Below are 26,280 nucleotides of genomic sequence, written 5' to 3' on the forward strand. Positions count from 1 at the left end.
CCTCCCACGACGTACCAAGCCCTGTCTGGACCCTGGTGTGGGAGACCACAAACCTGGAGAGGGGCTGACGTCTGGGTCTGGACTGGAACCGCTGACTGGAGCTGGACCCAACGACGGTGGATCGAACTGCTCTGGCTCCGGAGTGGAGCCGCTGACCGGAGCTGGATCAGGCACCGGTGGAGCGGACTGCTCTGGCTCCGGAGTGGAGCCGCTGACCGGAGCTGGACTGGACCCCGGTGGAGCGGATTGCTCTGGCTCCGGAGTGGAGCAGCTGACCGGTGCCGGACCAGGCACCGGTGGAACAGGCACGGGCCGTGCCGGACTGGACACACGCACCACTGGCTTGGTGCGGGGAGCAGGAACGGGCCGGACCTGGCTGATGACGCGCACCCCTGGTTTGGTGTGGGGAGCAGGAACGGGCCGGACTGGGCTGACGACGCGCACCACTGGCTTGGTGCGGGGAGCAGGAACGGGCCGTACCCAACTGGCGACGCGCACCACTGGCCTGGTGCGGGGAGCAGGAACAGGCCGGGCCGGGCTGGCGACGCGCACCACTGGCTTGGTGCGAGGGACAGGAACAGGCCGGACCGGGCTGGCGACGCGCACCACTAGTATGGTGCGAGGGACAGGAACAGGCCGGACCGGGCTGGCGACGCGCACCACTAGTATGGTGCGAGGGACAGGAACAGGCCGGACCGGGCTGGCGACGCGCACCACTGGCTTGGTGCGAGGGGCAGGAACAGGCCGGGCCGGGCTGGCGACGCGCACCACTGGCTTGGTGCGAGGGACAGGAACAGGCCGGGCCGGGATGGCGACGCGCACCACTAGTTTGGTGCGAGGGACAGGAACAGGCCGGACCGGGCTGGCGACACGCACCACTGGCTTGATGCGAGGAGCAGGAACGGGCCGAACCGTACTGGGAACACGCACCACTGGCTTAGTGCGGGAAGCAGGAACGGGCCGGACTGGCGACACACACCACTTGATTGGTGCGAGGAGCGGGACTGGGTTCCTTCATTAACCCCCGCTCCTTCTGCTGCCTAACCAGCTCCTCTCGCCGTGCCTCTACACTTTCCTTCTGCTCCCTCTGAACCAATGGCCTCCCTAATCTGGTGGCCTCCTCTGCTAAACAGCGGACCCGCTCTATCGCGGCCCCCCGCTGCCTCGTCGTCCACGGCGTGTGCCCCCCAAAAAAATGTTTTGGGGTTGTCTCTCCCCCGTGATCATGGCCTCCATCCCTCTTGCCAAACTCTCGCTCATCTCCTCCCAAGTCCATCCTCTCTCCTCGGCACGCTGCTTGGTCCAGGATTGGTGGGATCTTCTGTCACGATCGTTTATGAACGAGAAGGACCAAGGCACAGCGTGATAAGCATTCATGTTTATTTATCTACTGAATAAACACCCGACAAAACAACAAACGAAACGTGAAGTCCAAGGTAGCATACAAACAACATACCTTACACAGAACAAGATCCCACAACTAACAGGTGCCAAAAGGCTGCCTAAGTATGGTCCCCAATCAGAGACAACGAGCTACAGCTGCCTCTGATTGGGAACCACCCCGGCCAACATAGATCTGCACATACTAGATCTAAAACATAGAAATCAACATAGCAACAAACAACACGGAAAATACACACCCTGACTCAACAAATACAAGTCCTCAGAGTCAGGGCGTGACACACACCTACTCATTCAAGGGTTCTTCTTTATTTTTACTATTTTCTACATTGTAGAATAATAGTGAAGCCATCAAAACTATGAAATAACACATGGAATCATGTAGTAACAAAAAAAGTGTTAAAAAAATCAAAATATATTTCATGTTTGAGATTCTTCAAATAGCCACCCTTTGCCTTTATGACAGCTTTGCACACTCTTTGCATTCTCTTAACCAGCTTCACCTGGAATGCATTTCCAACTGTCTTGAAAGAGTTCCCACATATGCTGAGCACTTGTTGGCTGCTTTTCCTTCACTCTGCTGTCCGGCTCACCCCAAATAATCTCAATTGGGTTGAGTTCGGGGGATTGTGGAGGCCAGGTCATCTGATGCAGCACTCCATTACTCTCCTTCTTGGTAAAATAGCCCTTACACAGCCTGGAGGTGTGTTGGGTCATTGTCCTGTTGAAAAACAAATGATAGTCCCACTAAACCCAAACCAGATGGGATGGCATATCGCTGCAGAATGCTGTGGTACCCATGGTGGTTAGGTGTGCCTTGAATTCTACATAAATCACAGACAGTGTCACCAGCAAAGCACCCCCACACCATAACACCTTCTCCTCCATGCTTTACAGTTGACGTTGAGATGTGTCTGTGACTTGAACTCTGTGACGCATTTATTTGGGCTGCAATTTCTGAGGCTGGTAACTCTAATGAACTTATCATCTGCAGCAGAGGTAACCCTGGGTCTTCCATTCCTGTTGCGGTCCTCATGAGAGCTTGATGGTTTTTGCGACTCACTTGAAGAAACTTTCAAAGTTCTTGACATTTTCCGGATTGACTGACCTTCATGGATTAAAGTAGTGATGGACTGTCGCTTCTCTTTGCTTATTTGAGCTGTTCTTGCCATAATATGGACTTGGTCTTTTACCAAATAGGGCTATCTTCTGTATACCCCCACTACCTTGTCACAACACAACTGATTGGCTCAAACGCATTAAAAAGGAAAGAAATTCCACAAATTAACTTAAGAAGGCAAACCTGTTAATTGAAATGCATTCCAGGTGACTACCTCATGAAGCTGGTTGAGAGAATGCTAAGAGTGTGCAAAGCTGTCATCAAGGCAAAGGGTGGCTATTTGAAGAATCTCAAATATAAAATATATTTTGATTTGTTTAACACTTTTTTGGTCATTACATGATTCCATGCGTGTTATTTCATTGTTTTGATGTCTTCACTATTATTCTACAATGTAGAATAGAAATAAAGAAAAACCCTTGAATGAGTAGGTATTTTTCAGTACTTTGTTGAAGCACCTTTGGCAGCGATTACAGCCTTGAGTCTTCGTGGGTATGACGCTACAAGCTTGGCACACCTGTATTTGGGGAGTTTCTCCCATTCTTCTCTGCAGATCCTCTCAAGCTCTGTCAGGTTGGATGGGGAGCGTTGCTGCACAGCTATTTTCAGATCTCTCCAGAGATGTTCGATCGGTTTCAAGTCTGGGCTCTGGCTGTATGCTTAGGGTCGTTGTCCTGTTGGAAGGCAAACCGTCGCCCCAGTCTGAGGTCCTGAGCGCTCTGGAGCAAGTTTTCATCAAGGATCTCTCTGTACTTTGCTCCGTTCATCTTTGCCTCGATCCTGACTAGTCTCCCAGTCCCTGCCGCTGAAAAACATCCCCACAGCATGATGCCACCACCATGCTTCACCGTAGGGATGGTGCCAGGTTTCCTCCAGACGTGACGCTTGGCATTCAGGCCAAAGAGTTCAATCTCGGTTTCATCAGACCAGAGAATCTTGTTTCTCATGGTCTGAGAGTCTTTAGGTGCCTTTTGGCAAACTCCAAGTGGGCTGTCATGTGCCGTTTACTGAGGAGTGGCTTCCGTCTGGTCACTCTACCATAAAGGCCTGATTGGTGGAGTGCTGCAGAGATGCCTGTCCTTCTGGAAGGTTCTCCTATCTTCACAGAGGAACTTTAGAGCTCTGTCAGAGTGACCATCAGGTTCTTGGTCTTGGTCAGGGAGGTGACCCTTCTCCCCCGATTGCTCAGTTTGGCCGGGTGGCCAGCTCTGGGAAGAGTCTTTGTGGTTCCAAACTTCTTCCATTTAAGAATGGGGACCTTCAATACAGCAGAATTTTTTTTGTACCCTTCCCAAGATCTGTGCCTCGACACAATCCTGTCTCTGAGCTCTACGGACAATTCCTTCGACCTCATGGCTTGGTTTTTGCTCTGACATGCACTGTCAACTGAGGGACCTTATATAGACAGGTGTGTGCCTTTCCAAATCATTTCCAATCAGTTGAATTTACCACAAGTGGAGTCCAATCAAGTTGTAGAAACATCTCAAGGATGATCAATGGAAACAGGATGCACCTGAGCTCAATTTCGAGTATCACAGCAAAGGGTCTGAATACTTATGTAAATAAGGGATCTGTTTAAATTTTTTTATACATTTGCTAAAATGTCAAAAAACCTGTTTTCGCTTTGTCATTATGGGGTATTGTGTGTAGATTAAAGGGTTCTTCGGCTGTCCCCATAGGATAACCCTTTGAAGAACCCTTTTTGGTTGCAGGTAGAACCCTTTTGGGTTCCATGTAGAACCCTTTCTACAGAGGGTTTTACCTGGAACCCAAAAGGGTTCTACCTGGAACCAAAAAAGGTTATATGGGACAGCCAAAGAACCCTTTTGGAACCCATTTTTCTAAGAGTGTACATATCGCTCTCCATATGATACATGTCCCTCAGCTGATCTCCATTCTGCTCTGCTCAGCTAGGGAGTGCAATTTACACACTAGCACTCTCCCAACATTTATACACATTCCTGGCACACAATGTACCGTACAGTAAACCACAGCCCAGGGGAAGGCTATTTGAAGAATCTCAAATATAACATATATTTGGATTTGTTTAACACTTTTTTGGTTACTACATTTTGCTAAAATGTGTAAAAACCTGTTTTCGCTTTGTCAATATGGGGTATTGTGTGTAGATTGATGAGATTCTGTTAGTTTTTTTAATCCATTTTCGAATAAGGCTGTAACGTAACAAAATGTGGAAAAGGTCAAGGGGTCTGAATACACTGTATCTCTCCCCATATGATAAATATCTCTCCCGTGTTAAATATCTCTCCCCATATGATACACTCTTAGAAAAAAAGGTGCCATCTAGAACCCTAAAGGGTTCTTCGGCTGTCCCCATAGGAGAACACTTTGAAGAACCCTTTTTGGTTGCAGGTAGAACCCTTTTGGGTTCCACGTAGAACCCTTTCTACAGAGGGTTCTACCTGGAACCAAAAAAGTTTCTATGGGGACAGCCGAAGAACCCTTTTGGAACCCTTATTTCTAAGAGTGTACATATCTCTCTCCATATGATACATCTCCCTCAGCTGATCTCCATTCTGCTCTGCTCAGCTAGAGAGGGCAATTTACACACTAGCACTCTCCCAACATTTATACACATTCCTGGCACACAATGTACCGTACAGTAAACCACATTCCAGGGGAAGGTCTATCTGTTCAGGAAATCCCTCCCAGGAGAGGAGAGCCCCGGCCCCCCACTTCTCCCGAGGCCTGGGTCCCTAACACACACACAGACATAGATGATGTCTGTCACTACAGCAGTGTGTTCTCAATGATGTGACTGTGACTGTGTCTGATAAGATTACACGCAATTAAAATGGCCCATTTTCAGTGTTCCTCTCACTCTCTCTCTCTTCAGATTATGTTGTCACACACTCAGCCCAATTCTCTGGCTCCCATCACTTTCTACCATGTTCCCCTGCAGTGTTGCTGTCCTTATTTCTGCCTTTGACTAAGCCTACAGCCACACACAGTGGCTAGCTTTGGGGAGTTATAGGCCCAGGAGTTTAGGTTTAGTGCTTGGCTCGATTGCCTGTAACCGCAGGATTGCTGTTTCAATCCCTGCTCAGGCTGCTCCTCCTCATACATGTAGAGAGTCATTCTAAATGACTGAAGTCTAACTGTAATGTTTGTCTGTCCGTCTACAGGACCATAACAGAGCTTATGAAGCAGCCCGGAGGAGAGGTGAGCTCAGTGGACAGTACAATCACCAACCCCCCTATCGGAACCAACGGCATCTCAACAAGGATGCTACGCAGCCGCAGCGGTAAGCACAGCTACTCAGCACACAGGCACGCTAACACACTCCCAACGAATCAAAGAAGTTGAGGGTTTCTCTTTGTTCCTCTGTGGGAAAAAATAAGGTCCCTCTCTCATTGGAGGACGAGAGCTGGGCTTGGTTTCTCTTACCGTACTTTTGCCTGATGGGAAAACTTTACCGAACAGCCACTTCTCTTCTCTTGCATCACTAAAGTTGCCAGACCAAATACTGCAGTTTCAGCACTGAGTCATACCCTTAGTGTGTGGTTACAGGATGAGGTTCTATGGTGCACTTATAACCCTGCACCCAAATGCTGTGTGACTATTTGAGGAATTCAGAGCGACTCAGTCCATCATATTACAGGATGATGAAATTATTCTATACGTGTATGACACGAGGTACATCAGCAGACACAACATGATTTCTGGAGCCCTCGTCTTTCAATGACCAGAGAAGTTTCATGTATTTGTACACGTACTTCACTAGAATCCAGCTGGGTATACATCACAATATGCATGTATGTGTGTGTAGCTACCGTAGAATAACAATTACTTGTTCTAATTCTATGGTGTGTACACTGTGCTGATAGTGGCGTCAAGTTAACACAAAGCATGCCTTAGTGGTTGATAACATCAGTGAGACATCAATTTGGAGAGTTCCTTGTCCGGTAGTGGGAACAACAGATACTACACACATCAAGGAGACAAGGAACTAGGGAAAAGAGAAGAAAAGCAGGGACATCTGTAAGTAGACCACGTGCAAGGTACACATGGTAAACATCAATAACGAAACCAGCAGCAATCACCAGCCTGGTCTCATAGACTAGAGGTAACATAGTAAACATAAATACGTGACACTCAAATTTTTATGATAGGTTATGTTTGGTATTTTTACATAAGACAGAAGGTTACTTAAGCCAAAAATGAAAGGAGGGAGGTTGGTGGAGGAGGATGGGTGGGCGTATAACGCGAATGTCAAGCAATCCAAAGGTTGCGTGTTTCAAATCACATCACGCACAACTTTAGCATTTTAGCTAATTAGCAACTACTTACTACTTTTTAGCTACTTTGCAACTACTTAGCATGTTAGCTAACCCTTCCCCTAACCTTAACCCTTACCTTAACCCATACCTTAACCCCTAACCTTAACCCGTACCTTAACCTTAATCCCTGACCCCTAGCCTAGCTAACGTTAGCCACCTAGCTAACACATCATACGTATTGTAATTTGTAACATATTGTACGAAAATGTATGATGGACATCCACAAATTGGCATGTGCCAATTCTATACGTCCAGATCCAGCTTGTGTGTGTGTGTGTGTGTGTGTGTGTGTGTGTGTGTGTTTGTGTGTGTGTGAGGGGCAGAAGGGAGTGTGTATGTGTGAGAGAGAGGGGTGGTGGGGAGTGTTTGATCTAAGAGGGCCCCTACCTCTTCCCTCACCCCTCCAGCTGACTGTGCATCCATAGAATTAGATTAGAGAGAACACACACACACATCACCCAAAACCCCTTGTGGATCTCAGACTATCCACAGTATTCTCTGTGATTCCCCTCAAAATACACACACACACAATAAAACACACACAAACAAACACACATCAAGGCTCTGTTTTACTGTGTGTTGTGGCAATGGCTGTAGCAGTAGAGATTGAACTTGGATCATTTGTGCAAATGCAGCTCAGAGGATTACACACACACACACAGCGCTCCTCCAGTCTTGAGGATTTGTGCCGTCAGTGATGTAGGATTTGCGGTAAGAACCGTAGACTCCGCCAGGCTCACCAATCCCTCTTTTTACTCCTCTTTTCTAAAGTATTTCAGTTTGACACAGTGGTGCTTCTGGTTTACAGTTCTGTCACTGCTCTAATCTCACGCTGTCTCAGAGATATGGGATTGAAGCAGTTGTCAGGCGGCTTTAAAGGGTCTGGCTCTGAAGGTGTTGTTAAAACGCTATGGTTTGGTCCCGTCAATTGACTGTTCAGGTTCCATCTCTGTTTCTTAGATGAGTGGGACATTACAGCACATTATGGTGCCAAACTGTATTGGCATTTCCAGTTAGGAGGGAAAGAGATGCTTTGGAAAGAGAAAGAGATGCTTTGGAAAGAGAAAGAGATGCTTTAGAAAGAGAAAGATATGGTTTGGAGAATAAAAAAAGAGATAGTTTGGAAAAAGTAATGCAGTCTGCTCACTGACCAAAAGGTCAGATTCAATAAGCATTTTTCTCCAGGTGCAAAGTATGCGCCAGGTTTTTCAATAGGGGATAAAATGCTAAAATAAAGCTTATTACACTTTCTCAACCTTTATTTTACCTTTCTGGTCTACCTTCAAAAAATTGTATTCACTTGAAAAAAAGGTGTGAACTTGTGTCAACAGGTTTAAACTTTGAACCTGGTGCAAATGCTTAGTAAGTTTGGCCCAAAGGCTTCATTATCATTGAAGTGTAGGCAGGTAGGGCAGCTGAAAAGGCTTCATTATCATTGAAGTGTAGGCAGGTAGGGCAGCTGAAAAGGCTTCATTATCATTGAAGTGTAGGCAAGTAGGGCAGCTGAAAAGGCTTTGTTATCATTGAAGTGTTCGCAGGTAGGGCAGCTGAAAAGGCTTTATTATCATTGAAGTGTTCGCAGGTAGGGCAGCTGAAAAGGCTTTATTATCATTGAAGTGTTTGCAGGTAGGGCAGCTGAAAAGGCTTCGTTATAATTGAAGTGTAGGTAGGTAGGTACAGTTGAAGTCGGAAGTTTACATACATTCCTGACATTTAAGCGTAGTAAAAATTCCCTGTTTTAGGTCAGTTAGGATGACCACTTTATTTTAAGAATGTGAAATGTCAGAATAATAGTAGAGAGAATTATTTATTTCAGCTTTTATTTCTTTCATCACATTCCCAGTGGGTCAGAAGTTTACATACACTCAATTAGTATTTGGTAGCATTGCCTTTAAATTGTTTAACTTGGGTCAAACGGTTTGGGTAGCCTTCCACAAGCCTCCCACAATAAGTTGGGTGAATTTTGGCCCATTCCTCCTGACAGAGCTTGTGTAACTGAGTCAGGTTTGTAGGCCTCCTTGCTCGCACACGCTTTTTCAGTTCTGCCCACACATTTTCTATAGGATTGAGGTCAGGGCTTTGTGATGGCCACTCCAATACCTTGACTTTGTTGTCCTTAAGCCATTTTGCCACAACTTTGGAAGTATGCTTGGGGTCATTGTCCATTTGGAAGACCCATTTGCAACCAAGCTTTAACTTCCTGACTGATGTCTTGAGATGTTGCTTCAATATATCCACATAATTTTCCTTCCTCATGATTCCATCTATTTTGTGAAGTGCACCAGTCCCTCATGCAGCAAAGCACCCCCACAGCATGATGCTGCCATGGCTGGGATGGTGTTCTTCGGCTTGCAAGCGACCCCCTTTTTTCGTTATCATTGAAGTGTAGGCAGGTAGGGCAACTGAAGATGCTTTTGTGTATTATTATGAACCACTCTCAGTCCAAAGACAAAACTGTTTAAAAAAAAAAGATGGTTAAAGGTCCAAATCTCAAATAATTTCTGTATAACAATTAAGTACCTTACCGTGATTGTTTTCAATTAAAATTGTCTTGGTGTGTTTGGACCATGATAGTTTGTTGGTGATGTGGACACCAAGGAACTTGAAGCTCTCAACCTGCTCCACTACAGCCCCGTCGATGAGAATGGGGCCGTGCTCGATCCTCCTTTTCCTGTAGTCCACAATCATCTCCTTTGTCTTGATCACGTTGAGGGAGATGTTGTTATCCTGGCACCACACGGCCAGGTCTCTGACCTCCTCCCTATAGGCTGTCTCATCGTTGTCGGTGATCAGGCCTACCACTGTTGTGTCGTCGGCAAACTTAATGATGGTGTTGGAGTCGTACCTGGCCATGCACTCATGGGTGAACAGGGAGTACAGGAAGGGACTGAGCACGCACCCCTGAGGGGCCCCCGTGTTGAGGATCAGCATGGCAGATGTGTTGTTACCTACCCTTACCACCTGGGGGACGGCCCGTCAGGAAGTCCAGGATCCAGTTACAGAGGGAGGTGTTTAGTCCCAGGGTCCTTAGCTTAGTGATGAGCTTTGAGGGCACTATTGTGTTGAACGCTGAGCTGTAGTCAATGAATAGCATTCTCACGTAGGTATTCCTTTTGTCCAGGTGGGAAACGGCAGTGTGGAGTGCAATAGAGATTTCATAATCTGTGGATCTGTTGGGGCAGTATGGAAATTGGAGTGGGTCTAGTGTTTCTGGGATAATGGTGTTGATGTGAGCCATGACCAGCTTTTCAAAGCAGTTCATGGCTACAGACGTGAGTGCTACGGGTATGTAGTCATTTAGGCAGGTTACCTTAGTGTTCTTGGGCACAGGGACTATGGTGGTCTGCTTGAAACATGTTGGTATTACAGACTCAGTCAGGGACAGGTTGAAAATGTCAGTGAAGACACTTGCCAGTTGGTCAGCGCATGCTAGGAGTACTCGTTCCTGGTAATCCATCTGGCCCTGCGCCCTTGTGAATGTTGACCTGTTTAAAGGTCTTTCTCACATCGGCGTGATCACACAGTCGTCCGGAACAGCTGATGCTCTCATGCATGCTTCAGTGTTGCTTGCCTCGAAGCGAGCATAGAAGTAATTTAGCTCGTCTGGTATGCTCGTGTCACTGTGCAGCTCGCGGGTGTGTGTCCCTTTGTAGTTCAATTGTTTGCAGGCCCTGCCACATCCGACGGGCGTCGGAGCCGGTGTAGTACGATTCAATCTTAGTCCTGTATTGACGCTTTGCCTGTTTGATGGTTCGTAGGAGGGCATCGCAGATTTTCTTATAAGCATCCGGGTTAGTGTCTCTCTCCTTGAAAGCGGCAGTTCTACCCTTTTTGCTCAGTGCAGATGTTGCCTGTAATCCATGGCTTCTGGTTGGGGTATGTACGTATGGTCACTGTGGGGACAACATCATCGATGCACTTATTGATAAAGCCAGTGACTGATGTGGTGTACTCCTCAATGCCATCGGAAGAATCCCGGAACATATTCCAGTCTGTCCTAGCAAAACAGTTCTGTACTGTATTTTTTTTGTATTTATTAGGGATCCCCATTAGCTGCTGCTGCCTTCCTGGGGTACAAACATATTAAAGCACTTACAGTGAGGGGAAAAAAGTATTTGATCCCCTGCTGATTTTGTATGTTTACCCACTGACAAAGAAATGATCAGTCTATAATTTTAATGGTAGGTTTATTTGAACAGTGAGAGACAGAATAACAACAAAAACATCCAGAAAAACGCATTTCAAAATTTTTATAAATTGATTTGCATTTTAATGAGGGAAATAAGTATTTGACCCCCTCTCAATCAGAAAGATTTCTGGCTCCCAGGTGTCTTTTATACAGGTAATGAGCTGAGATTAGGAGCACACACTTAAAGGGAGTGCTCCTAATCTCAGCTTGTTACCTGTATAAAAGACACCTGTCCACAGAAGCAATTAATCAATCAGATTCCAAACTCTCCACCATGGCCTAGACCAAAGAGCTCTCCAAGGATGTCAGGGACAAGATTGTAGAACTACACAAGGCTGGAATGGGCTACAAGACCATCGCCAAGCAGCTTGGTGAGAAGGTGACAACAGTTGGTGCGATTATTCGCAAATGGAAGAAACACAAAATAACTGTCAATCTCCCTCGGCCTGGGGCTCCATGCAAGATCTCACCTCGTGGAGTTGCAATGATCATGAGCACGGTGAAGATTCAGCCCAGAACTACACAGGATGATCTTGTCAATGATCTCAAGGCAGCTGGGATCATAGTCACCAAGAAAACAATTGGTAACGCACTACGTCGTGAAGGACTGAAATCCTGCAGCGCCCGCAAGGTCCCCCTGCTCAAGAGAGCACATATACAGGGCCGTCTGAAGTTTGCCAATGAACATCTGAATGATTCAGAGGAGAACTGGATGAAAGTATTGTGGTCAGATGAGACCAAAATCGAGCTCTTTGGCATCAACTCAACTCACTGTGTTTGGAGGAGGAGGAATGCTGCCTATGACCCCAAGAACACCATCCCCACCGTCAAACATGGAGGTGGAAACATTATGCTTTGGAGGTGTTTTTCTGCTAAGGGGACAGGACAACTTCACCGCATCAAAGGGACGATGGACGGGGCCATATACCGTCAAATCTTGGGTGAGAACCTCCTTCCCTCAGCCAGGGCATTGAAAATGAGTCGTGGATGGGTATTCCAGAATGACAACACACGGCCAAGGCAACAAAGGAGTGGCTCAAGAAGAAGCACATTAAGGTCCTGGAGTGGCCTAGCCAGTCTGCAGACCTTAATCCCATAGAAAATCTGTGGAGGGAGCTGAAGGTTCGAGTTGCCAAACGTCAGCCTCGAAACCACATTTTTTACATTTTTGACATGCGTTTTTCTGGATTTTTTTGTTGTTATTCTGTCTCTCACTGTTCAAATAAACCTACCATTAAAATTATAGACTGATCATGTCTTTGTCAGTGGGCAAACGTACAAAATCAGCAGGGGATCAAATACTTTTTTCCCTCACTGTATGCTTGTAAAAACCAATGAGTAGATGGGAGAGGCGGGACATGCGGCGTGTCAACCATTTAAAATAGAACAGTCCTATTTTAACGCCTGGCTACGCAGACGCCCGTTGACTCCCGCAAGCAGTTTGGATGAAATGATTGAATAACGTGTACATATATTTTTTGCAACGCTCGCACACGCAACGTGGGCAGTCTGGTCAGCATGTGAGTGGGGAGGGGAAAACTGAAAACTAGCTGTTATTGGCAGAGAGGTTTGGAACTCTTTCTTATTGGTCTATTAACAAATGTACTGTCTGGTGATGTCACCAGGCAGGCCAAAACTCCATCTGACCAAAACAGGCTGACATTTCAGACTTCTTTTCAAACAGCTCTTATGCTAAAAAGGGCATGATCATCATTTTCACAATTTCATAGCATTATTCCAACCTCATAGTGTGGAAATATATAAAACACAGGAAAATCACGTTTTTTACTGCACTGTGCCTTTAACGTAAGAAAGAGATTGCCAAGAGAGGCCACAGAAGAAAAGTACAAAACTCCCAATGACCAAGTTATCAAACAACAGGAAACCACCACATCAGCATCACTCACAACACTCACCTCCCACTTCCTCTCACTCAATACAGTGCCTTGCAAAAGTATTCATCCCCCTTGGCGTTTTTCCTATTTTGTTGCATTACAACCTGTAATTTAAATTGATTTTTATTTGGATTTCATGTATTGGACATACACAAAATAGTCCAAATTGGTGAAGTGAAATGCAAAAAAAAATTGTTTAAGAAAAATGCAAAAAAAAAAATTATGGAAAGTGGTGCGTGCATATGTATTCACCCCCTTTGCTATGAAGCCCCTAAATAAGATCTGGTACAACCAATTACCTTCAGAAGTCACATAATTAGTTCACCTGTGTGCAATCTAAGTGTTACATGATCTGTCACATGATCTCAGTATATATACACCTGTTCTGAAAGGCCCCAATGTCTGCAACACCCCTAAGCAAGGGGCAACACCAAGCAAGCGGCACCATGAAGACCAAGGAGCTCTCCAAACAGGTCAGGGACAAAGTTGTGGAGAAGTACAGATCAGGGTTGGGTTATAAAAACATATCAGAAACTTTGAACATCCCACGGAGCACCATTAAATCCAATATTAAAACATGGAAAGAATATGGCACCACAACAAACCTGCCAAGAGAGGGCCGCCCACCAAAACTCACGGACCAGGCAAGGAGGGCATTAATCAGAGAGACAACAAAGAGACCAAAGATAACCCTGAAGGAGCTGCAAAGCTCCACAGCGGATATTGGAGTATCTGTCCATAGGACCACTTTAAGCCGTACACTCCACAGAGCTGGGCTTTATGGAAGAGTGGCCAGAAAAAAGCCATTGCTTAAAGAAAAAAATAAGCAAACACATTTGGTGTTCGCCAAAATGCATGTGGGAGACTCCCCAAACATATGGAAGAAGGTACTCTGGTCAGATGAGACTCAAATTGAGCTTTTTGGCCATCAAGGAAAACGCTATGTCTGGCGCAAACCCAACACCTCACATCACCCCGATGTTTTTCATCGGCAGGGACTGGAAATCTGGTCAGAATTGAAGGAATGATGGATAGCGCTAAATACAGGGAAATTCTTGGAGGGAAACCTGTTTCAGTCTTCCAGAGATTTGAGACTGGGACAGAGGTTCACCTTCCAGCAGGACAATGACCCTAAGCATACTGCTAAAGCAACACTTGAGTGGTTTAACAGGAAACATTTAAATGTCTTGTAATGGCCTAGTCAAAGCCCAGACCTCAATCCAATTGAGAATCTGTGGTATGACTTAAAGATTGCTGTACACCAGCGGAACCCATCCAACTTGAAGGAGCTGGAGCAGTTTTGCCTTGAAGAATGGGCAGAAATCCCAGTGGCTAGATGTGCCAAGCTTATAGAGACAAACCCCAAGAGACATGCAGCTGTAATTGCTGCAAAAGGTGGCTCTACAAAGTATTGATTTAGGGGGGATGAATAGTTATGAACGCTCAAGTTTTCAGTTTTTTTGTCTTATTTCTTGTTTGTTTCACACACAAAAAAATGTTGCATCTTCAAAGTGGTAGGCATGTTGTGTAAATCAAATGATACAAACCACCAAAAAATCCATTTTAATTCCAGGTTGTAAGGCAACAAAATAGGAAAAATGCCAAGGGGGGTGAATACTTTCGCAAGCCACTGTAGCTCTTTCTTTCTCTCTTCCGTACATCTTTCTCTCTGTCTCTTTCTCTCTCTGCAATAACTTTTTTCACCCACATTTATCTTCCCTTTCTTTCTTAGTATCTTAACCATCCCCCCATCTCTCCATCCCCCCACCTCTCCATCTCCAGGATCTAAAAAAGACACAAGCAGCTTGTTATTCTTATAAATTACAGATCTTAGCAGGGAGGGATTGGTAGCCCCCCTCCTTCCAGCCCTGAGTGAAGCACTCCAGTTAAAAATATATAGAAACCAGTCTCTCACCGGGACTGGCCAAGTGTGACTCTTTAAGCACAGGGTGGTATTAGGGGGTAACAGGGGTCTTTATACAGGGTGGTATTAGGGGGTAACAGGGGTCTTTATACAGGGTGGTATTATTAGGGGGTAACAGGGGTCTTTATACAGGGTGGTATTAGGGGGTAACAGGGGTCTTTATACAGGGTGGTATTAGGGGGTAACAGGGGTCTTTATACAGGGTGGTATTAGGGGGTAACAGGGGTCTTTATACAGGGTGGTATTATTAGGGGGTAACAGGGGTCTTTATACAGGGTGGTATTATTAGGGGGTAACAGGGGTCTTTACACAGGGTGGTATTATTAGGGGGTAACAGGGGTCTTTATACAGGGTAGTATTATTAGGGGGGAACAGGGGTCTTTATACAGGGTGGTATTATTAGGGGGTAACAGGGGTCTTTATACAGGGTGGTATTATTAGGGGGTAACAGGGGTCTTTATACAGGGTGGTATTATCAGGGGGTAACAGGGGTCTTTATACAGGGTGGTATTAGGGGGGAACAAGGTTTATGTGTGTGTGTCTGTCGCTATGCCCGCCACACTAGTAATGCTCAAATAGCCAATGTGAGACTACACTGCTCTCACAGCAATACAGAGACGCATTAGGGCCACATACACACGCACACGCACACACACACACTCACTCGTGTCTTACAGACGTCTCGCTATGCATTCTCCTCTTTATCACTCTCCCTAAGGCGCAAAATACTCTTTAATGTACCATTACAAACACACACACACACAAACACAAACACACACACACACACACACGCTTGCTCGTCTCAGCGGTCTCTTAGTGTTTCACGGCTCTTAGTGAACACACACAATAGCTGGGTCTTGGGAGCAGGTTGTACTAAGGCACTATGGGTAAGTGTGTTCAGAATGACGCACAAACACACCTCCTGGCCTCTCGTGTAATAACCCAAGCATTACTAGTACTGCTAGTAGTGATAGTACTGCTGCTTGGTTATCATTTAATGGAGATGCGCAGAACAACTCCATCTCCCAGCTTCTCCGTTGTTAGATCACACACCTTTCATTTGATGTAGGTCTACACACATATAGTTCAAACACACACGCACAAGCAAGGACGCAAACACACACACAAGCAAGGATGCAAACACACACACACACAAGCAAGGACGCAAACAAACACACACAAGCAAGGAGGCAAACACACACACACACACACACAAGCAAGGACGCAAACACACACAAGCAATGACACAAACACACACACACACACACACACACACACAAGCAAGATGCAAACACACACACAGGGCTGCCGAATGGGAGCCATGGCTTAAATGGTGGTTAGTGTGGATATTTAAATATTATCACAGACAGGGGCCAATCGCTGGGGGCCAGTCGCTCTGTGTGTGTATGTACAGTGCCTTCAGAAAGTATTCAGAACCCTTGACTTCTTCCATATTTTGTTATGTTACAGCCTTATTCTAAACTTCATTAAATTATTTTTTTCCTTCATCAATCTACACACAATAGCCCATAATGACAAAGCGAAAACAGGTTTTTAGAAATGTGCACAAATGTATTAAAAATTAAAAACAGAAATACCATATTTATATAAGTATTCAGACCCTTTGCTATGAGACTCGAAATTGATCTCAGGTACATCCCGTTTCCATTGATCATCCTTGAGATGTTTCTACAACTTGATTGGAGTCCACCTGTGGTAAATTCAATTGATTGGACATGATTTAGAAAGGCACACACCTGTCTATATAAAGTCCCACAGTTGACAGTGCATGTCAGAGCAAAAACCAAGCCATGAGGTCGAAGGAATTGTCCGTAGAGCTCAGAGACAGGATTGTGTCGAGGCACAGATCTTGGGAAGGGTACCAAAGAATTTCTGCAGTGTTGAAGGTCCAAGAACATAGTGGCCTCAATCATTCTTAAATGGAAGAAGTTTGGAACCACCAAGACTCTTTCTAGAGCTGGCTTCCCAGCTAAACTGAGCAATCGGGGGAGAAGGGCCATGGTCAGGGAGGTGACCAAGAACCTGATGGTCACTCTGACAGAGCTCCAGAGTTCCTCTGTGGAGATGGGAGAACCTTCCAGAAGGACAACCATCTCTGCAGCACTCCACCAATCAGGCCTTTATGGTAGAGTGGCCAGACGGAAGCCAATCCTCAGTAAAAGGCACATGACAGCCCGATTGGAGTTTGCCAAAAGGCACCTAAAGAACTCTCAGACCATGAGAAACAAGATTCTCTGGTCTGATGAAACCAAGATTGAACTCTTTGGCCTCGATGCCAAGCGTCACGTCTGGAGGAAAACTGGCATCATGTTTTTCAGCGGCAGGGACTGGGAGACTAGTCAGGATCGAGGGAAAGATGAACGGAGCAAAGTACAGAGAGATCCTTGATCAAATCCTGCTCCAGAGTGCTCAGGACCTCAGACTGGGGCGAAGGTTCACCTTCCAACAGGACAACAACCCTAAGTACACAGCCAAGACAACGCAGGAGTGGCTTTGGGACAAGTCTCTGAATGTCCTTGAGTGGCCCAGCCAAATCCGGACTTGAACCCGATCGAACATCTCTGGAGAGACCTGAAAATAGCTGTGCAGCAACGCTCCCCATCCAACCTGACAGAGCTTGAGGGGATCTGCAGAGAAGAATGGGAGAAACTCCCCAAATACAGGTGTGCCAAGCTTGTAGCATCATACCCAAGAAGACTTGAGGCTGTAATCACTGCCAAAGGTCCTTCAACAAAGTACTGAGTAAAGGGTCTGAATACTTATGTAAATTTGATATTTCAGTGTTTAATTTTTTTATACATTTGAAAACATTTCTAAAAACCTGTTGTTGCTTTGTCATTATGGGGTATTGTGTGTAGGTTGAGGAAAAACAAAACAACATAACAAAATATAACATAACATAACAAAATGTGGAAAAAGTCAAGGGTTCTGAATACTGTGTGTGTGCGTGTGCGTGCGTGCGTGCGTGTGTGTGTGAACAGCTGGAGGAAAATTAGTGGTTAAACACAGAGCTTAAGTTCATCAAAGGCAGAGAAAGAGAAGCCCTGATGAGGCTCCTGAACCGTCAGTAACTCAGTAACTCAGGCCCCATAGGGCCTCACTGGGCTCCTATTACCATAACTAACTAGCCCCCCACCAGACAGCCCCTGAAGCCCCCCACCAGACAGCCCCTGAAGCCCCCCATGGAGCCCCTAATACCCCCCGACTGAGCCCTCTGCCTCCCACAGTCCCAGCCAGCATGGTTTCCCACCAAGCCTCTATCTGGGAGGCCTGGGGCTCTGTGTAGATGGGGCTTATTCCACAAACCCACCAACATTATTATGACAATGACAGAGCAGTTCCAGTAATACGCTGGTGACACTCATACAGAAGGTTACTGAACAGATGAAACATGATGAAGACTGATTCTAGTTAGTTTGAAGCTATTTGTATGTTCTTCTATCTGCTCAAAGTTTTCAGATACCATATGAGTACTACAGTATGTTATATCCCTTCTTACTGTATACCCTTTTCACGTTCTCATGTGTAATGAACATCCAGTAAGGCCTCCTCCTGAGAGGTCAGAGATGCTGTGACAGCAGATTGCCTCTGTGTGTCCCTGACGTAGAGCATTGTCTTACGTCAGATAGTGCGTCGATTCCGCCTGCACTGAGGGACGATGGCTTGTACAGCCGGGCCATCTTAAATAGCTGTGTGGTAAAATCACCAGCATCCTTTGTAGGATCTGGAAGTTCTTTAGCAATGTCCTTCATTTCGTCCTTTCTCCAAGTCTTCTGGATGTCGACGAGCGGGTGCCATTCGTCATGGCCCTCTTCACCATCCGCAGATCACGGTTGTGGATTAGGGAACGTTACAAAAGGTGCCTGGAGAAAAGCTGTGTCTGGGTCCCCTTTTTGACGTGTTCTGATCGTGACCGATGGGGTCGACGTCGATGGTGGACTAAGTTCCCAGAGTCCATCAACACCAGAGACGGGACTCAATGTGGGCGGTGTACGGAAAGGATTTCCACTGCTCATGGGCTGCCTCCTAGGGGTCTGCTGGTCCCGCAGTTGTATCAGGTCTTGTCGGGGGTAGAGCTGCGACGGGGGAGACGGCTGAGTGAGCTGCTGTTGGACAACCAGGGCTGGTGCTGGTGCAGTGGATACAGGGGATACAGGGGTATAATAGGGGGGTGGAAAGTCATGATCATCATCATCCCTGTTTCTCCTTTTCTTATCTTCCTCCGTCTGTTTCTTCTTCTTACTTTCTTTCATTCCTTTAACTTTCCTGTCTGACTGTCTTTCGGCATCCCTCTCCCACATTCTAAACTTACCCAATCTATTCGACATTTCTTGCCTTTCTTGGTTCCCTCAGAGTTCTCTAACTTCTTTCTACATTCTGCTAATAAAACTTAACTCAATGTGCCTTTTAAGGGAAAATCTGCTACTCTGTGGCAGAGCGGTACCTGTTCCAGAATGTCCCTGCCCCACTTATCCACCATTACCTTCACCGGTTCAATCAGCGGATCGGGCAGGCAAGGTTCTCCCATGATGCTCTTGGCTCCCATTGTGAAACTCCACTGTACACAGACACAAACACACAAAACAACAGTGTTTATTAGGAACTTCTTCCTTTCTTATAATTCAAAAGAGAGTTTTATATAAATATTCTTAATTATTCTATGTAATTTTAAATGTTATACCCACATGGTAGTTCCTCTTATGCAAATTTCCGTGTAGGTTTTACATTTATAGCTGGTTTCCCAATCATAACCAACTGTTTTACCCAGATCCCCCTACCCTGCTCCAACAGGGCAATTCTTCCCAGAATTCCTCCTTTAATTAAAGATATCTCTGTTTCAACAGAGTTCTTAATTACTCTGCTACAACAAAGTTTCTAACTAGGGGTATCTTTGCTTCAACAAAGACGTAATGTGCTCCCTGCCGGGTCCGAGGCGGGTCCCTCCTGCTCCGCGTAGTCGGAGTGTTTGCTCCCTGAGCTACGTCTAACGCAGCCCCTGCGCGCAGTTAACCTCGGTCTCCCCAGGAACAATCAGCAGACGGAGTTAGCCATCCCATCCTCATCGCAAAATTGTGGTAGAAATTCTATAGGAAGAGAGACTGCAGATTCTTTCAAACAACTTTATTATAAGATTTGCAAAAATTTAGCAATTTCAACAATCACTCAAATAGTTCAGAGTTGAAAAGCCCAACGAACAGAGTTGGCTTTCTCCTTTTATAAAAAGTACATCCTCTTATCTTTGTGACAGTTAGCAGATGTGCAGAAACAGGCCCTTGGAACAGAGTTGTAAAAAGAAATTGTAGAACAAGATAGCTGATATTGCCACCATACTCTGTTCCTCCCTGCACTTCCCACATAGCTAAATTCCTGCCAATCGTAAACACAGGAGGTCACATACTGCGGTCGCACCCAAACGGCTCATAAATCTGTTTGCTCAGATTTATGACTAAGTCACACAAGACAAGTTTGTATCAGTAAAAAAAAATACTAGCATCTAACAATGGACAATCTTTAAGTAAAAAACAGCATAGTGTGTCTAATTAAACAGTATAGTATGTAATTAATATAAAAAAAATCCTCCACAGTGTGTGTGTGTGCGCGTGCGCGTGTGCGTGTGTAGGGGCTCAGACTGAAGTTTAATGTCTAACGTCTGACATTTCTCTTCCCTTCTTACAGCAAAATGTCCTAATTTATTCCACAAACACACAACCTGCCATCTTCCCTCCCTCACTCCATCATCTCTCTCTCATGTCCTTACCTAGTTACTGTATTCACTCTGCAAATCCTGCTCTCTCTCTCTCCCCTTGTCCCACTCTACTTCTCTCTCCCTCCCTGGCGGGTAGGACCATTGGGCCAGTAATCAAAAGGTTGCTGGATCGAATCCCCGAGCCGACAAGGTAGAAATCTGTTTTTCTGCCCCTGAGCAAGGCAGTTAACCCCCAACAACAACTGCTCCCCGGGCGCCTGATGATGTGGATGTCGATTAAGGCAGCCCCCCACACCGCACTGATTCAGAGTGATTGGGTTAAATGTGGAAGACACATTTCAGTTGACTGCAGTATCCCCCTTTCCCTCCCTCTCTCTATCTCTCCATCCCTCTCTCTTTCTGTAGTAGTGGGTGTGATTAGTATTCGAGGGGCTGGCTCGTTGCATCTCTTAGGTCTGTGATGAAAGGTTGCCAGCCAAGAGGCTGTTTGAAGCTACAGTCCTCTCAACCTGTCCACGACACCATTCAAACCCACCTGTCCACGACACCAGTCAAACCCACCTGTCCACGATACCAGTCAAACCCACTTGTCCACGACACCAGTCAAACTCACCTGTCCACGACACCAGTCAAACCCACCTGTCCACGACACCAGTCAAACCCATCTGTCCACGACACCAGTCAAACCCACCTGTCCACGACACCAGTCAAACCGACCTGTCCACGACACCAGTCAAACATACCTGTCCACGACACCAGTCAAACCCACCTGTCATCATACTGTATATACGCACACAACTGAGCGCACACACACTCATTCATTCTCACACACACAGACACTCATACTCTCACTCACTCACACACACTCTTGTATAACTAACCTTGTGGGGACACACAATTCAGTCCCATTCAAAATCCTATTTTCCCTAACCCTAACTCTAACTCTAACCCCAAAGCCTAACCTTAACCCTAGCTCCTAACCCTAAAACTAACCCTAGCTCCTAACCCTAATTACATTTACATTTGAGTCATTTAGCAGACGCTCTTATCCAGAGCGATTTACAGGAGCAATTAGGGTTAAGTGCCTTGCTCAAGGGCACATCGGCAGATTTTTCACCTAGTCGGCTCGGGGATTAGAACCAGCAACCTTTCGGTTACTGGCACAACGCTCTTAACCACAAAAAAATGTATGCACTCACTAACTGTAAGTCGCTCTGGATAAGAGCGTCTGCTAAATGACTAAAATGTAAATGTAAAATGTAACCACTAAGCTACCTGCCGCCCAAATTCTAACCTTAATACTAATTCTAACCTTAACTCGAAACACCCTAGAAATGTGACCTTGTGGGGACTAACAAAATGTCCCCAGTTGGTCGAATTTTTGTTATTCTTGTTGGGACTTTTGGTCCACACAAGTATAGTTAAATACGTCCACACACACACAGAGACACCCATACTCTCTCTCTCTCTCACACACACACGGTATGTGGCAAATTCAGGGAAAAGAGGATACACACTCAATCTGAATCAATCAACAGATCAATCAACATTTAGAGGTCACAAACGTATACCCACATCATATTGCTAACTGCACTGCCATGGCACTGCTGAAAAACTTGGGGGATTTTTATGGCAGTGTACCGGTATGTAGGAATAATCATGCTTTTACATCTGCATTGCTTGCTGTTTGGGGTTTTAGGCTGGGTTTCTATATAGCACTTTGTGACATCTGCTGATGCAAAAAGGGCTTTATAAATAAAATGTGATTGATTGATTGAATCATTTTGCCTATGTGCTCATATAGGTTACCAACTGACCCCAGTTGTATTGCCACTGGCCATGCAGAATATGAGCAGAATCTGCCTCTATGCAACCCCAGTGTCCCAATTTCCGTGTGCCCCCTGACAGCATGACAGAGGCTGGGCCAGCAGCACTCATTGATGCAATTAGTGACAGGTTTTGACCTAGTTTGTTTGTTCCATTGTTAATTAGCCACACCTCATTTAACACTAGAGGCCACGTTCTCCTTCCGCAAAACAGCCCTTTGCAACAGACAGTGTTGGGCTGTGACAGATCTGGACTAGGAAAATAAGAATTCTCAAAGCCAGTCAGAAATGTTAGGAGCATTTAAACAGTTTGCGGTCTGTACAATTGTCGAATAAAGCGATTTTGATTTTAATCTCTCCCTCTCGATTCCTCCCTCCCTACAGAGCACTACCACCTGAACAATTCAGCCTTCTACCCAGGAACGTCTCAACCCCACAGCAACCTCAGTGGACTAGGCCTCAACAAGTACACCTCCCTCAGGGCTGTGGGTAAGGTCACACACACATAAAAACACACACAAACATATGGACACACAAACACACGAACATGTAAACACACACAGACACATCCAATGTACACCCAGGACATGCTGATCATAATTCAGACTGGCACCGTAACCTTTCAAACCAGCCCAAGGCATTCCAGCTGGCATCTGATGCCTGATGCGGATTGGGTTCCCCTCATGGCAGAGAGATATCATGAATGAAAGGAGATATACTACAGGCAATACAGTCTCAGGCCTTTCCTAGAAAGATGAGGTCCAAGCCATATACAGGTCATAGTCACAGGCCTTTACTAGAAAGATGAGGTCCAAGCCATATACAGGTCATAGTCACAGGCCTTTCCTAGAAAGATGAGGTCCAAGCCATATACAGGTCATAGTCACAGGCCTTTACTAGAAAGATGAGGTCCAAGCCATATACAGGTCATAGTCACAGGCCTTTCCTAGAAAGATGAGGTCCAAGCCATATACAGGTCATAGTCACAGGCCTTTACTAGAAAGATGAGGTCCAAGCCATATACAGGTCATAGTCACAGGCCTTTCCTAGAAAGATGAGGTCCAAGCCATATACAGGTCATAGTCACAGGCCTTTACTAGAAAGATTAGGTCCAAGCCATATAGGTCAAAGTCATACAAACAACCACGTTCAAGTTAGTTACTGTAGAGTAGGAACTGAAGTGATGTTGTGGTACAGATTGGCAGATCATAAACTTAGAACAAAAAAAGAAATAAAGTCGTACACTCACTTTTATTTTTTATTTTGTGACTGAAGCAACATTATAATAGTGTGACTGAAGCAACATTTTGGCAGTGTGTTGGGCAGAACACACCATCCACACTGACAGACTGAAGAGAAACCTAGCAACAGAAAGGGATAGGAACCTCTGTCACTCCACAGTCTACTTTTCAGGGATAGAGGGATGATTCACTGAGCAGAGTAGAATGGAAAGTATTCCAAACCCAAAATGCACTCGGAGTTCCTCTCAGAAGCATTCTCACTGTCATAGATGTCGCTCAGCGGCTCTAATGAGTATCCAGGCATCACACACATCGCCTGGCAGAGAAAGCTGGCAGACAACGCTGATCCGACCTGACAGAGACCTGGAGATGACACACACACATGCATACGCACAAATGTAGACATAGACACTCATATATGCACGTATGTAGGAACACACATCCACATCCACACACATGCACACGCACAGCAGCAGGTTGGGTTGGAATTCATTCTATTTCAATTCTCTAAATTCAGGAAGTGAATTGAAATTCCAATTTTCCAAGAATTGGACAAATCCTCATTGAAAATAAATTTAAATCCATTGAAATGGAATTGACCCCAACTATGGTGCTTCATTCGAAAGCGAAAGCTACAATCATCTGTGTGAAAGGGAGTATTATGACTCAATCCCATAGCGCTCTCTCTCTCTCTCTGCAGCGAACACTGCCTCTAGGGGCTACTATAAGAGCTACCCTTTGATGGACTTCTCCCAGTACCAGGCAGGCCCTCCAGCCTTCCAGCCCATCTCCCTACACCCCAAAGACAAGTCCTACCTACACCAGGACCACCACCAGCTCCCCTCCCAGCACAACCTCCACGCCCCCCTCTCCATCTCCATCCCCCAGAGCCACCTGGAGAGGGCCCGCCTGCCCAAGACCACCAGCCACCCCCTGTTCTCCAGCTCGGCCTTCAAAGCCTGGGACACAAGTGGACACCACGTCCAGAGGCAGACCTCCCACCCTGGGCACATCTCGGCCCACCGGCATGCCTACTCCACCAGGAGACAGCACAGCGTAGAGAATTTCCCGGAGCTGTTCAACCACCCTGTGCCGTACAGCCACCCATCCTCCTACCGCCACACCAGGCATAAGAGCTACTCCACCAACAGCAAGACGGAGGTCACTGTCTGAGCATGGGGCTCGGAGTTCCCCTGTACCTACAGAGATACAGAAACAGATACAAATATGTACATGATACAGATACTGGATAAAGGGGGGTTCCAAGAAAGGACAACGACGCATCAGCATCGCCACTCTAATACAATAACAACCACAGACATCATTAAGACATTGATAAGGCAAGAGAAACACTGTCGCTCTCTGAACACCTCTGAGCCTCAGAACCCGAACACTCTCAGTCTCTATGTCCAACACAACTCTGTGTTGCTCTAAACCTTTCTCTAACTAACTAAATCTCTCCATACATTCCTCTCTGGCCGTGTTCTTCCTCCTATATCCTCTGTTTCCCACTCCTACAACAGCCCCCGCAGCCCGACCCCTCCGCCCGTAGAAGCAGCGTGTTCAGGCCATTAGAGGGATGATAGCACCCCCGGGGCCACATGAACTCAACAGGGACAATGCCATTGTCACGTCAGCTCCAATCAGCCTCTGCTCCAACTCAGGACAGAGAGGGAGGGAGAGCACAAGGTATGGAGAGAGAGATCACTACAGATCTTGAGAGGAAAGCTGGATGAGAGGAAAGGACAAAGTATATTTGTTTTAAAAAATAGTCAGTGGAAGGGAATTCACTGCGGCGTCTCGCACCCCAGAGTGGCGGAGGTATTTCCATGTCTTCCCCCTGATGCACAGACAGTAAAGGGCACGGACTAGAGCTCTAGAGGTGTTACGAGACTATTTAAATAGCATGGGAAGCGCCCTATTCTAGTGGTGCATATTGGTTGACCAGGACAATGATTAACCACTGAAGGGCTGCACTAAGAAGAATAGAGAAACAGAACTGTTGTTAAACAGTAGGATACTTTTATTAGGGCATTATTGTGCAACCACAACTAAATGCCACATAACAGGCCTGGGACTGGTGATAGTAGTACCTCTAGTCAGTGGCAGTAGTTCTAAAACCAAGACGATGGGACAGAAATGTATACTAAGGATCAAAGAAGCCAAATCGATGCTACTGTCTCTTGGAAGGTAGGAGTTGAGCACAAACAAACTTCAGATGAATCCACTTCCGGAAGTGGAATAATAATGAAGGCAATGAATACAACTAAGCTCTTTACATGAGTCACGATGACGCATTACTACCCCCTACCTCGCACATCTCTACCCCTCCTCAGCTTCTCTCTCCCTCTCCTCAGCTTCTCTCTCCCCCTCCTCATCTTCTCTCTCCCTCTCCTCATCTCTCTCCACCTCCTCAGCTTCTCTCTCCACCTCCTCATCTTCTCTATCCCTCTCCTCAGCTTCTCTCTCCCTCTCCTCATCTTCTCTCTCCCTCTCCTCAGCTTCTCTCTCCCTCTCCTCAGCTTCTCTCTCCACCTCCTCATCTTCTCTCTCCCTCTCCTCATCTTCTCTCTCCACCTCCTCATCTTCTCTCTCCACCTCCTCATCTTCTCTCTCCACCTCCTCAGCTTCTCTCTCCACCTCCTCATCTTCTCT

General features: G+C 46.1%; 1 protein-coding gene across 1 annotated transcript in view; it reads left to right on the forward strand.

The window, feature by feature from the left end:
- The window catches only part of shisa8b (shisa family member 8b), a 37,624-nt gene extending 11,639 nt beyond the window's left edge, over positions 1–25,985 (forward strand). Inside the window, exons 2-4 of the mRNA XM_041900236.2 lie at positions 5,668–5,786; positions 22,769–22,873; positions 24,326–25,985. Coding sequence (XP_041756170.2) covers positions 5,668–5,786; positions 22,769–22,873; positions 24,326–24,798 — 697 coding nt within the window. The 3' untranslated portion in view covers positions 24,799–25,985. The remainder of the gene's footprint in view (positions 1–5,667; positions 5,787–22,768; positions 22,874–24,325) is intronic.
- Positions 25,986–26,280: the final 295 nt, after the last annotated feature.

Source organism: Coregonus clupeaformis, chromosome 1 (assembly GCF_020615455.1).
Source record: "Coregonus clupeaformis isolate EN_2021a chromosome 1, ASM2061545v1, whole genome shotgun sequence".
Lineage (NCBI taxonomy): Eukaryota > Metazoa > Chordata > Actinopteri > Salmoniformes > Salmonidae > Coregonus > Coregonus clupeaformis.